Source organism: Salmo salar, chromosome 23, assembly GCF_965601325.2.
Source record: "Salmo salar chromosome 23, fSalSal1, whole genome shotgun sequence".
NCBI classification, from domain to species: domain Eukaryota; kingdom Metazoa; phylum Chordata; class Actinopteri; order Salmoniformes; family Salmonidae; genus Salmo; species Salmo salar.
Window position 1 is genome coordinate 13,206,661 of NC_138313.1, and position 14,537 is coordinate 13,221,197.

Below are 14,537 nucleotides of genomic sequence, written 5' to 3' on the forward strand. Positions count from 1 at the left end.
CATGCAATCCTCATAGTCAAACATTGGAAGTAGAATGGCCTTATTGAAAAGCTCATTGACTTTCAAAGTGGCACCGTCATAGGATGCCACCGTCCAACAAGTCAGTTTGTCAAATTTCTGCCCTGCTAGAGCTGCCCCGGTCAACTGTAAGTGCTGTTATTGTGAAGTGGAAAAGCTGAGGAGCAACAACGGCTCAGCTGCGAAGTGGTAGGCCACACAAGCTCACCGAACGGGACTGCCGAGTGCTGAAGCACGTAGCACGTAAAAATCATCTGTCCTCGGTTGCCACTCATTACCGAGATCTAAAGTCCAGCAGCACACAAGCCTAAGACCACCATGCACAATGCCAAGTGACGTTGGAATGGTGTAAAGCTCGCCGCCATTCGTCTCTGGAGCAGTGGAAATGCGTTCTCTGGAGTGATGAATCACGCTTCAGATTGGTGTGGAAGAACTTGACTGGCCTGCACAGAGCCCTGACCTCAACCCCATCGAACACCTTTGGGATGAATTGGAACGACGACTGCAAGCCAGGCCTAATCGTCCAACATCAGTACCCGACCTCACTAATGCTTGTGGCTAAATGGAAGCAAGTCCCAGCAGCAATGGTCCAACATCTAGTGGAAAGCCATCCCGGAAGAGTGGAGGCTGTTATAACAGCAAAGGGGGACAAACTCCATATTAATACCCATGATTTTAGAATGAGATGTTCAACGAGCAGGTGTCCACATACTTTAGTATATGGAGCTGCTTTCTCTCTCTCATTCTTGTCCATGTTTTCATATCTTTTATTTACATTGAGCTGTTCAAATGACAGAATTACCAGGCTGTTGATATGAATACAGAGATTCAGCCGAGTTTGAAATTGCCCCTTCATGTTTTTTCTTAATACCCTAACACTGCCTAATAAATACCCTAACACTGCCTAATAAATACCCTAAGACTGCACAGTGAAGATCTGCACCAGTCAGTGTGTCCTGTCCTTCTAATCATTCACCGATTGACAACGTTATTTTCCTATAAACACAATTGCTGCTAATTGTATTTCTCGTTGGCAGGGTGTGTATTGTTCAGGAACTAAAAGCAACACAGTTTGTAATTGAATTTGGACAGATCGATTGAGATAACAAATAAAATGGGAGCTTTTAGAAATACAAAAGCAACTGACTGCTAGCGCTGCCCTGCTCGCTGCTACGTTACAAACCAACCAACCACACACAAAAATGTGATTAATTGGGTTTCAAACAAAAGGAAAATACATTTTAGGGTATTTTCACAGGTAATTATTAGAGTCATAACACACTAGAATGAGCTTCCGAACCTTCACGTTCTGGAACATTCCGCTATACCAGACATGAGAGGAAAACTACAACAGTTACCAATAAATCGAAGAGCTATAGGCTTGCACTGTCACGCGTGACTCTGACAATAGGTCTCAAGGTCCATTCTGCTAGCTACAAGACTGGATAATAATTTGTGTGTGTGTGTGTGTGTGTGTGTGTGCGCACGTTTGATGATTAAAAATGTTTTAAAATAAAAATATTTAACCTTTATTTAATGACGATGATTGATGTGAGGAGTGAGAGTGGGGCCGGTGGAGGAAAGGTTTGAGAGATACTGGCCTCAGGTGTAGCTAGGTGGATGTGGTCTTGGTGGGGTTGGGGCAGTGGGTGCTGCTGTTGAGGGATGCTTTTGGCAAGCACTGGTTTTGGGTTTGGTGTGGGGGGGGGGGGGGAGCTGAGGGAAGCGGGGATGTGGTCTAGGAGTGTAAATGGCTGCCAGGTGCGTAGAGTGGCTGATCTCACAAGACAGGGGACAGGAGACAGCTGCTGCTGCTGCTGCTGAGTGTGTGCTTTTGATATTCAATGATTCCTTTAAATAATGCCATAAGTGTATCTGAGTGACTGGTGTCATCCATGTACTGAATTACAGACTCACCTTACATACAGTAGGCCTATGCACTCCGAGGCCCTAACTAAATTCACAGACAGACACTTGACTTCCTGTCTCCGTATAGGCTAACAGCTGTCTGACAGCTGTGTCCAAGTGTCCATGTCTGTAGCGATGTGTAACTAACTCGATCCCAGAGATGAGTGATGCAGCTCTGTAGCTCAAGGTGACGAGCATTAGAGAGCACAATAACACCCCCATACTCACGGAGCCCCGGAAACCACTGTTACCCTTAGCATTAGCCCTGTTTATACTCCGACTCCACTACATACAACAGCCACCACCCACGCAGTGTTCTGTCTGCAAGCCTAAGATCACCATGAGCAATGTCAAGCGTCGGCCGGAGTGGTGTAAAGCTCGCCGCCATTGTACTCTGGAGCAGTGGAAACGCATTCTCTGGAGTGATGATTCACACTTCACCATCTGGCAGTCCGACTGACGAATCTGGGTTTGGCGGATGCCAGGAGAACGTTACCTGCCCCAATGCATTGTCATGACTGTCCTGATCAGGTCAGGGTACAGGAGACCACCACCCTACAGATTATCTCCCAAACCCCCAACAGAGGAGGAGAGATCTACGGGCTCTGAAGATGTGGGGGTTTTATGACCCCTCACGCCCATATTAGGCCACAGAGAAATTCCTTTGTCCTCACAATGGAGAACTGGCCTCAGAACATTAAACATGCAATAAAGGGACTTTGGAACAATGGTTTCCGTCAGCCACAATGGTGGTCATGACGAGAGGTGGAATATGAAAATGTATGTAACTTTTGTATTGTTATTAAAGGTTAAGAGATGACGTTATTATGAAAACATTGTACCTTTAAGAGTTTTCCCAGTATATGCCTGATGTTTATACATTGTACGTTGTGTGGAAAATATCCAAATCAAAGAGAATATTTTGGTAAGGATGAAATGTGAAGTTAGTGTCTAAAATTGGATTTTAGTCAAATCTAGGCCTTGTCCCTTAACTTGGTACGCCCAGAGAATTGCCCTAAAGGCGGTTACGCCCACTTCTGACCCGAGGGTATAAGACAGGAGAGTGAAGAATTAACATATCAGACTAAGTGACCCCAAGCTGCAGCGAAGGTCTAACAAAGTCAACGAACCCCAATACGAAACACAAGGTTGAAGACAAAGAAATCTTTTTCTACACGAGCTACGGACGAGTAGCTGTGTCTAAGCGGGTGAATTCAAGCCGAACCACCCAGCCTCCACTCTCCATTGAATCGTGGTATCTACACCGTTCGAGTCCTAAGCTGTGAGCTCTGAGCTACAGAGCTGTCTGTCCTCAGAAGACCCCTTTCAGATCAAGGGCGAGGGATCAGACCACTAAGCCAAGAAGGACACTGACATCGTGAGGACAACCAGAGAGTTGCGCCGGAGAAGTGCGTCATTGAGAAGCCTAAACGACCCACGCGGAGCTTCCCACCTGAGACCTCCAACACGTAATTACATCATTATATTCTGACCCATAAGAGCGGCAGTTCGGGGCAAGGCTAGGTTTAAATAAGCATAGCTGACAAATGAACCCGAATGTATATTTCTCTTGTGTACTTTCTTTGTTTCTCTCTCTTTTAAATCCCCATTTTGGGTAACACGTGCCATAGTGTGTTGGCCCGTTATACTAAGTCCTAATCAATAGCCTAGACTGTGTTTTGTGTATGTGTATTTTTATCATCATTTTAGCTTGCTAGTAAATAAATAATCAACTAAGATTGGTGTGGTAAACTCATTGGTGTAGCCCGGGTTCGTGCAGATTCCCGGATTATGCGACGTTCAGACATGAGACTAGAGGTTGATTAATTTAGCGACTGTTGTAAAATCGATATTCTGATATCCTTTGAGTTAATTTGGGAAATAGAAACTCAATCAAACTAATTTTCCCATGGTGCCCCAGGTTAATGAGTTAATAATTGCTTGATTCATTGCTTAATTCATTTAATCACGCAATTATAAACCGTTAATCATTCGATGAGCAACAGTCGTCACATTAACTAATAAAACGTCACGACAGCATAGTGCCAACTGTAAAGTTTGGTGAAGGAGGAATAATGGTCTTGGGCTGTTTTTCGTGGTTCGAGCTAGGCCCCTTAGTTCCAGTGAATGGAAATCTTAATGCTACACCATACAATGACATTCTAAACAATTCTGTGCTTCCAACTTTGTGGCAATAGTTTCAGGATGGCAATGCCCCTGTGCACAAAGCGAGGTCCATACAGACATGGTTGTCGAGATCAGTGTGGAAGAACTGGACTGGCCTGCACAGAGCCCTGACCTCAACCCCACCAAACATCTTTGGATGAATTGGAACTCTGACTGCGAGCCAGGCCTAATCGCCCAACATCAGTGCCCGACCTCACTAATGCTCGTGGCTGAATGGAAGCAAGTCCCCGCAGAAATGGTCCACCAACATCAAATGGAAAGCCTTCCCAGAAGATTGGAGGCTGTTATAGCAGCAAAGGGGGGGACCAACTCCATATGAATGGCCATGATTTTGTAATGAGATGTTTGACGAGCAGGTGTCCACATACTTTTATACACAAAATAGTATGTAATGTTAATATTCAGAAGTATTCAACTCCTTGAGTCAATACATGTGAGAATCACCTGTGACAGTGATTATAGCTGTGAGTCTTTCTGGGTAAGTCTCAAAGAGCTTTGTACAAACTTTGCCCATTATTATTTTTTTTTATTCTTCAAGTTCTGTCAAGTTGGTTGTTGATCATTGCTTGACAGCCATTTGAAAGTCTTGCCATAGATTTCCAAGCTGATTTAAGTCAAAACTGTAACTAGGCCACCCAGTGTATACTTGGCCTTGTGTTTTAGGCAACTGTCCTGCTCAAAGGTGAATTTGTCTCCCATTGTCTGTTGGAAAGCAGACTGAACCAGGTTTTCCTCTAGGATTTTGCCTGTGCTTAATTCTATTCTATGTTTCCAATTATCCTAAAAAACCTCTGTGGTCCATAGCCGATGACAAGCATACCCATAACATGATGCAGCCACCACCATGCTTGAAAATATGTGGTACTCAGTGATGTGTTTTGTTGTATTCAGGACAGAAGTTAATTTCTTTGCCATATTTGATGCAGTATTACTTTAGTGCCGTATTGCGAAACGTATGCATGTTTGGGAATATTTTTATTCCGTGTAGGCTTCCTTCTTTTCACTCTGTCATTTATGTTAGTATTGTGGAGTAACTACAATGTTGTTGATCCATCTTCAGGTATCTCCTATCACAGCCATTAAACTCTAACTGTTTTAAGATCACCATTGTTCTCATGGTAAAATCCCTGAGCGGCTTCCTTCCTCTCCGGCAACTGAGTTAGGAAGGGTGCCTGTATCTTTGTAGTGACTGGGTGTATTGATACACCATCCAAAGTGTAATTTATAACTGCACCATGTTCAGAGGGATATTCAATGTCAGCTTTTAATTAAAAAAAAGTAATAATTATCTACCAATATGTGTCCTTATTTGCGAGGCATTGGAAAACCTCCCTGGTCTTTGTGGTTGAATCTGTGCTTGAAATGTACTGCTCGACTGAGGGACTACAGCTAAGTGTACATGTGGGGTACAGAGATGAGGCAGTCATTTAAAAATCATGTTCCACACTATTGTTGCACACACAGCGAGTCCATGCAACTTATTATGTGACTTGTTAAGCAACTGTTTACTTCTAAACTTATTTAGGCTTGCCATAACAAAAGGGTTGAACACTTACTGACTCATCACATTTCAGCTTTTCGTATCTGTAGATCAGTGACACAAAATCTCAATTGAATCAATATTAAATTCAGGCTGTAACACAACAAAATGTGGGAAAAGTCAAGAGGTGTGAATACTTTCTGAAGGTACTGTACATCAAAGCTGTGATCGAGAGACTGAAAAACAGCTTCTATCTCTATCAAACTGTTAAACGGTCATCATTAGTCGGCCTCTAACCGGTACCCTGCCCTGAACCTTAGAGACTGCTGCCCTATGTACATACAGTCATTGAACACTGGTCACTTTTAAAATGTTTACATACCCTTTTACCCACTTTATATGTATATACTGTATTCTAGTCATGGCTCATCCAATATAACTAGAACAATAATGTCCATATTGTCTATGCACACCCTTATTTAGACACTGAGTGTACAAAACATTAAGAACACCTTCCTAATATTGAGTTGCTGCCCCATGTCGACTCCAATGCTTCCCACAGTTGTGTCAAGTTGGCTGGATGTCCTTTGGGTGCTGGACAATTCTTGATACACAAAACTTTTCAGCGTTAAAAACCCAGCAGCATTGCAGTTCTTGACACAAACCGGTGCGTCTAGCACCTGCTACCATACCCCATTCAAAGGCACTTAAATATTGTGTCTTGCCCGTCCACACTCTGAATGGCACACAAACACAATCATGTCTCAATTGTCTCAAGGCTTAAGTGTCCTTCTTTAACCTGTCTCCTCCCCTTCATCTACATTGGATTTGGAAGTGGATTTACCAAGTGACATCACTTAGGGATCCTAGCTTTCACCTGGATTCAACTGGTCAGTCTGTCATGGAAAGAGCAGGTGTTCTTAATAACAGGGGTCGCTAGCATTTTTTTTGGGGGGAGGGGGCGATATGTACATTTGTGTGTGCGTGTCTGTGCATATGTGTGAGCATGGGTCTGTACTGTTCATCCTGAGCAGATGGTGTCGCATTCACATTATTCCTGGTACTGATTTAACAGAGAAACAGCTTCATTGGGGTTAATTGTTCCAATCCATCTGTGCAGCCTAGTGTGTGTGTGTGTGTGTGTGTGTGTGTGTGTGTGTGTGTGTGTGTGTGTGTGTGTGTGTGTGTGTGTGTGTGTGTGTGCGTGCGTGCGTGCGCGTACTGTAACATGTCGGGCCCTGAAACCCAAGTCCAACGCCAAGAGAGAGAGATGACAGGAGGGAGCGTGTTGACATATGGCAACCTAACCAGTCTGACTGAAATTGCAAAACGGGGGGGCTTTTCTTTCTATCTTCCGTGCGTGTGTGTGAATCTGTGTGTGTGTCTGGGTGTGTGTGTGTGCATGTATACCTAGGTATAACGTGTGTGTGTGTGTGTGTGTGTGTGTGTGTGTGTGTGTGTGTGTGTGTTTAACTCACCTCTCTGGTAATTGATAAACTCCTCCTTGCAGTTCTGCATGAGTCCGAGGATCCACTTGTGCTGGGCGGAGATACACTGCCAGGCAGGGTCCCCTGATGCATGCAGGTCAGACAGGTACCTGGAAGGAACACACACAGGTAAGGGTGAAACTGTGGGCACAGCACTTCACAGGTGATACTGACACACTCAGGTGAGAAATGGGTGTAAACAGCACTTCAATATGACACCCGTTAAAATCTAAACCCTGTGCCCTCGATTTCCCTCAGCCTTTGCCTTAACCTAACTTCCTCCCCAAAATCATCATCCCATACCCCCAGTCCTCTTCCCCAGTACATTCCCTGTACAGCTGCACTCGGTACTCTGTGGGATCATCACAAATGAGTCAGAGTCACTGACTGTGGCTCTGGGCTGGCTTCATCACATAGCAGGCAGACCAGACTAATTTGTTCCTCATTACAGGAGATCCCTCTGAACCCCTAGCCAGCCAGCCTCTACAGTATGCCCCCACAAGACCTGGGTTCAAGCAGTATTTCTAAATACTTTGGACATTTCATTGCCTAGAGTACCAGATGGGCGGGTTTTGGTATGCACTTTGGGGAATATTCTATCAGTTAAATTTGACCAGGCAAGTTCAATCAAGCACAGTATTTAAAAGAACATAAATTGAACCATTTTACTGTGATATGTGGTTTGTCTCTGTAGACATTGTACCAATGCGCCAGCTTAACACGTCTGTAGAAGTTCCCGTGTCAGTTGGGACAGAGAGGACGAGTCAAAAAATTGGAAGCGCGTCACCGGTAACGCCACAGCTAAATTACTAAAATGTAAATGTTATGTAAAACCCAGGTCTGGTTTAGCCTACCCTCCACATCCCCCCAGCCAGCCAACCAGCTAGTTCACCCCCAACACAGCCTGCTAGTCCCCTTAATGTGTGTAAGGTAAACTGGGGGTACGGTGGGCATTTAAAGCTAGCTAGCTATAATGTAATGTAGGAGGATGAAAGATGGCTGCTGTGGTCTAGAGCTGCACTCTCTCGTTCTGACGAGTCAGTCTGAGCAATAATAAACCAGCCAAGACCACAACTATGCAGGATGTAGGGAAAGGGGGAGAAAGAGGGAGAGAATGAGAACGAGACCAAGGGGAAAAGAGGAACAAGGATAGAGAGAGACAGATATTTAAGAGAGACAGGGAAGAGAGACAGGGAAGTGAGCGAGAAAGAGAAAGTGAGAGAGAGGAGAAAGAACAAGACATGAAGAAAGATTTATTTTAAAAGTACATTTTCAGCCAAATGACCGCGGTCACCGTAGAGTTACGGGGGAAAACCGCCAGGAAAAAAAAAATAACCGTCATAACGTTAAAAAAAAACCTAAATAAAATGAAGACTTGTTTGCTACAACCCCTTGCTGAAACAATAAGCAACCATGTTTCATCGCGCTGTAAAGAGTCCATGTTGCCACGGAAATGGACTCAACCACACGTCGGCTGCAGCCGTCTTCAGTCCGCTGTTTGCTCCACAACACAAGATTTTTAAACTGTCTAGAGAGGTCGCAGTTTTAGGGTTTTGTGTTGTGGAACAAACAGCTCACTGAAGATGGCTGCAGCCGATGTGCGATTGAGTCCGTATCCATGGTAAGACGGTCCGTTACACAATTATAAAATTAACGTGCCAGCCCTAAAGATGAGGCAAATGAGCCAGAGACAGAAAGTAAGAAGAGAGAACAGAACGAATATGGGAAATGTAATACACTAAAACCATAAAGACATGACTAATTTTGCACTGCGTGATATCTAACCCTCTACAGTGCAGTATGTATATACATAGTGAGACCTTATGTATCTCTTCTGGTCATGCAGGGTTGAAGGAGTCTCCAGTAGCTTGTCCAGGAGCAGACTCCTCAGAGCCCCGATCCTCGTCTCCACCTCGGCATACACTACACACAGACAGGAGAGACAGAAGAGAACATTGTCATTACTCTTGTTTACAGCACAGTAAACTGGACATCACCCCTTCCAAGAAGCTCAGTTCACCCTACCTTTTTTAAAGACCGAGACCTCCGTGTTGCTGAACAGAGACTTGGCTTTCTCATAGTCATTGATCACCACGTCATAATCTCCCTGAAGGAGAACACATACAATTCTCAAGACAACTCATAAACAACAATATCACAATGGTTCATAAAATAAAAATAAAAATATATATTTTATTTGACAGGGGTTTATTTCATACGTGGAGACACTTGTGTGTACAGTGCACTGGACATGAACACGACACTTTGACATTCTAGCTTCTCTAGCACCACCTTCTGGATGCCGGGCTGGAGTTTGAGCAACAGGTTGAGGTGTGCATGCTGTGCGTGTGTTCCATGACATAGACTGACCAGGCGAATCCAGGTGAAAGCCATGGTTCCTTATTAATGTCACTTGTTAAATCCACTTCCATCAGTGTAGATGAAGGGGAGGAGAGGTTAAAGAAGGATTTTTAAGCCTTGAGACAACTGAGACGTGGATTGGGTATGTGTGCAATTCAGAGGGTGCCTTTGAACAGGGTATGGTAGTAGGTGCCAGGCGCACTGTTTTGAGTGTTTCAAGAACTGCAATGCTGCAGGGTTTTTCACGCTCAACAGTTTCCCCTGTGTATCAAGAATGGTCCACCACCCAAAGGACATCCAGCCAACTTGGCAAAATTGTGGGAAGCATTGGAGTCAACATGGGCCAGCATCCCTGTGGAATGCTTACGAAACCTTGTAGAGTCCATGCCCTGATGAATTGAGACTGTTCTGAGGCCAAAAGGGGGGGTGCAACTCAACATCAGGAAAGTGTTCTTAATGTTTTGTACACTCAGTGTATACCTTCTGTATGTTGCGTTCGATGTTGAGCGGCAGGTTGAAGAGGAACTTGAAGCGCTGCAGGACGTTGAGGGCATTCCGCGTTGAGTCAGCTTTATCCTTCCGCCCCAACACCTCCTGGAACAGAGTGTCTGCTGTATCACTGGCTCCTGGGGTGAAGGGAGTGGGGAATAAAAGGGAGAAGATAGAGGGGAGAAGGGATAGAGAGAGAGAGAAAGAGCGAGCGTGAGAGAGAGAGGGTGAGTACTACAGACATCAAGAAAAAGTAAAAAAATTAAATGTATCCTTTTATTTCACTATTAATACATATGTCTCTGACATTAAGAACCTGGTTTTCCTCTGTGGTGATGGCATATGTGTGTTATATTATCTGAACTTAGAGGGGTGGAAAAAGAGTCAAGGAGTGTGACAGCTATCTCTTACTCTAGTCCCTCTTTTTCTCTCTGGGCCATTAGTACTCTCCGGCTCCTTGGGTGGCCTCGGAAGTGGAGGCAAAAAAAGAAAAAACAAGGACTCGCTAAAATGTATTTAAATCAGAAAAAAAAGACTCCTCACCTGCTCCCGCCAACCCCACCAAATCTCGAAAGGAAAAACATTGAGATTTAAAACACTTCGCTCCCAACTCTATGCTCCGACTGACGAGATATCATGTGTTTGATACTTCGAGGGGCTGTTTGTGATTAGCTGATGAGTTGAGGGTTTGATGGGTGGGTGGTGGGCGGGCGGGGTGGAGGTTAAGGGGTTGTATGGGAAGAAGACAGGGGTCTTGGGTTGAGGCGCTGTGGGGATGAAAGCAGCGTCCGGCTGAGAGGTTTATTAACCTTCAACCCGGAGGAAAGGACCTTTCCATTTATTGACCCTCCATGATAGGTAGGAGACACATTATCATGTATGAGATGAGAGGGGCGGACAGAGGATCCGGCTGGAAGAGCTACTCTCCAGACAGGGAAGAACGAACACACGCGGTGTGTGTGTGAGCTTGTAAAGAAACGTCCTAGTAATTGAACTTCCAATAAAAGACAGAAGTGGAAAGAGGATATTAACCAATGGCACCTGGGATGATGTCTGTGCTCAGCTCACACTACATGATAATAGCAAGAAGAAAAAAGATAGAGAAATGCAGATGGATGATGGATTGGTCGATGGATGGGTTGATCGATGATCATTCGTACATGGATAGAAGGATGGATGGATGGATGGATAGATACATGGATGGATGGAAATTTGGATGAATGAACAGATAGCTGTATAGATGGATGAAAGACGCTTACTGTTGAGAACATTCTCCAGGCGTTGTGTCATGGAGCCCTCCACCCTTTCTGTCCCGTCTGACTCCAACCTCTGGTGTATAGCTGCAACAGAACAATACAGTTTTATTCAATTATGTGAAAGATTGTGATGATAACAGCTCAGTTCAATCAAAGTAGTCTGGCCCTCTTAGAAATCTCGTAAATCGATGCATTGCGCTCTCTTTTTTTATAAAGCCCTGCATGCATTAACTTCCATCGTACCTTACGTCATTGTTAACTTATAGACTTAGGAGATACCAGACCCGGTCTCAGGGATGGTGAACTCTGGAGATCTCCGAGTTAGGTAAATCTGCTTTTCATTTCTTTGCATCTTACTTATGGAATAGGGGTGGCAGGGTAGCCTAGCGGTTAAGAGCGTTGGGCCAGCACACACACACACACACACACACACACACACACACACACACACACACACACACACACACACACACACACTTAAAGCTTTAGGCATTCTAAATAAGTGTTCTCCCAATTTCTAATTGGAGGAAAAAAAAGAACTGTCTCTATGGCTACAAAGAACAAACAGCTTTTAAACCTGTCCAACAATGTCATGAATTCCACAGATTTGCCAGGTTTGAGTTCATGTAAATAGCATACAGCTATTAGATCGAGCCTAGGCTACTTATCCATGTTCAACGTGCACTAGTCACAAACTGTTAATACTGGAATAGATACATACGCGATGCGTGCCTTAACGTGACCACACCCCCGAGTAGGGTACTCCCGTTGCTCCCATGTAATTAGCCTAACTTTGGCATCATCCTAAACAAATTACTGACACTTTTTTTTAATAGTTTCAATAAACTTTTTCAGCAGCATCACTTGTCATTATTAAAATACTTGGCTGTCACAACAAATTACTTGTATGATACTTACTCTGCCACTAATTTATTACCCGATCTGCTAACACTTATTCTTGCGGCACTGTTTCCCCATAGCTTTTTCGCCGGTTAGCTGATGTTAGCGAGATAAATGAATCTCAATCTAATTCGCTTGTCTGAGATATGTCGCGTAACTACTTCCAGTCTTTGCCTACTCTTGAACGGTCTAGAGTTGTTTGGCCTATATGTCCTTTCAACTTTCCGGAGACACAACCCTACCAAATGGACCAAAACAAAGTAGACTATGGTGATATCTAAACCTAATTGGTGGAATCTCCAGGTTTGCATAAATATCCAAATGCAGAAGAATATTATAGCTGTTATTTGGACAGATACAGCTCACTAGTCATTACTACAAGCTAACTAGCAAGCTTTATACAAAGCGATTTACCGCGGATTAAGTGTTTGAACACACATAAATGTAGAGTAACCGGAGACCACAGCTTTACATCATCATCGAGCATGAAACAGTGAGGTCCGCCTAACTTGGTACTTGGGCAGTTGATGAAACTGAATTTGGTGGTCTTTTCTCATACCATTGTTGAAACAAAACGGTACGCAACAGCTTTTCGGCATCTTAAAAGCAGGGTTAGTTAGCTAATTGAAGAAAGTCAGTTGGGATCGGCTCTTTGGCTGATAATCGTGACTAATAATGCGACAGTCATGCTAACATTGTTCATGCTAACATTTTTACGTTTAGAATTAAAGTGTTTTTAGGTATGATGTAGTTTGTTGATTAAGTTAGTTGAATGAAGACGAATTTCAGCCATGGCATTGTTTTGGTTAGCTAGCTAGCTAACATTAGCATAACTAGCTAGCTAATGATGTGCTAATTCAGTTTTTTTCCTGTTATCTATCAAAACGCCTAGGAATGTCTTTATGGTTGAACTTTCTGTAAGTTTTCCTTCAAAATCGTTGGTCAAAGTTGAGTGCATAGTGGATGTTTAAGCACCACAAGAGACAGACAGCGCTACCATGACTGAGTGCACACAGCAAAGAGCGTGTTGTTTGTTGCACTTCAAAGGGTCTGTGTGGTGAAGGAACAGGGATGCGAATAACGGCTTAAAAAAATGTCACGCATTGACGCATTATTAACGCGTTAACTTTGACAGGCCTGGTATTGATGTGTATGCAGGGCTCATCTGAGAAAGAGACCTTGGTATCAGCATGACTCCCACTCGAAACAAAGGTTAAATTAAAAATATATTTAAAAAATGAACACGGAAAAATTGCTGAATTAAAGGCACATAATCGGGGTAGAGAAATACGCAACAAGAAAAAGACAGAAATACAGAGAAAGAGTTATTTTAAGATCTCTGTGTGTTCAATAATAACAAATCAGACAGAGTGCCTCTGCTGCTCAATCTAACATGCTTAATTCTGAGATTCTGGAACATTTTCAATTTAAGGAACCAAAGGTAAAACAATAAACAGCCTCTCTACCCCAGCGGTAGATGAGAGGTAACCTGCGTGACCCTCCATCTACAGACACTTCTGTCAGACTCTGACCACACCTCCCTCTCAAGCTTTCCCACGCCAACCACTGACCTGACCCGGTCACCACAATAACTGTACCGCATCAATACACCTGACCTGGCTTGACCGAATCAGCAGTACCACCCAAAATCCACTCCAAATTAGTATTTTCCCTACTATCAAAGTTGTTTTGGGGACCCTGACTGGAAACTAATCTATTCTAGGGGAAAGACGGTTCCAAATGGAGCATAGACAGTACACACTCTGCACCCAAAGACAGAGTTCGGAGGAAATTTGCAAATTCAAATGTTTTATCAGTTGGAGGAATAATATTTGGGTGAGGATAGCTGAAAGACAGGAGAGCAGTATTTCTACTGCTGAGGGGTTGCTGCTAGTGTCAGGTTGACTATACAAGACTAATAAAGGAAAGATCTGTAGGGTGCACATTCCAATATCAACACTGAGCAGGACATAGTGTTGGTGAGGTAAGGCAAGGCAAGGAGAAGTAGATTAAAGGCATGTAAAAGGTGAGAAGATGAGAGGAAATGGAGATGGAGGAGAGGAGGTCAGAATAGATCTGAACATGTGGACCAGAAAGAGATTCATGTCAGAGAGGGAGAGAGTAGGGTAGGCAGAGAGAGAAATAAGTGAGGGGGACAGAGAGAGAAGAGAGCGCGCGTCAGGGCTGCTCACATGAACAAATCAATTGTGGCTGTAGTTAGGCAGCTGGGTGCTGAGAGGGGCAGTGTGGGTTTATTGATAGAACAGAGGGGGAGAGGAGGGATAGAGGACGGAACAGGGGGAGAGAGGGTCAAAAGGGGGAGGGCGAGCGGACGAGATGAGAGAAATTGACAAGGGAAAGAGAAGGAGGGGGGAAGGAAAAAGAGGGAAGGAAAAAGAGGAGGAGAGACAGTTCTGTAAATAAATGTGGGTATGTTCCTTCTGACAGACG

The 14,537-nt window shown here is 44.0% G+C and overlaps 1 protein-coding gene across 4 annotated transcripts in view; it reads right to left on the reverse strand.

Annotated features, from left to right (window-relative positions):
* LOC100380722 (exocyst complex component 2) overlaps positions 1-14,537 on the reverse strand; it is a 100,530-nt gene that overhangs the window by 35,191 nt on the left and 50,802 nt on the right. For all 4 annotated transcript variants that reach the window (XM_082967920.1, XM_045705934.2, XM_082967919.1 and 1 more), the window contains exons 7-11: positions 11,190-11,270; positions 9,922-10,067; positions 9,106-9,187; positions 8,901-9,003; positions 7,072-7,190 (exon numbers count right to left, since the gene is read on the reverse strand). In XM_082967920.1, the coding sequence (XP_082824046.1) occupies positions 7,072-7,190; positions 8,901-9,003; positions 9,106-9,187; positions 9,922-10,067; positions 11,190-11,270 (531 nt within the window). The remainder of the gene's footprint in view (positions 1-7,071; positions 7,191-8,900; positions 9,004-9,105; positions 9,188-9,921; positions 10,068-11,189; positions 11,271-14,537) is intronic.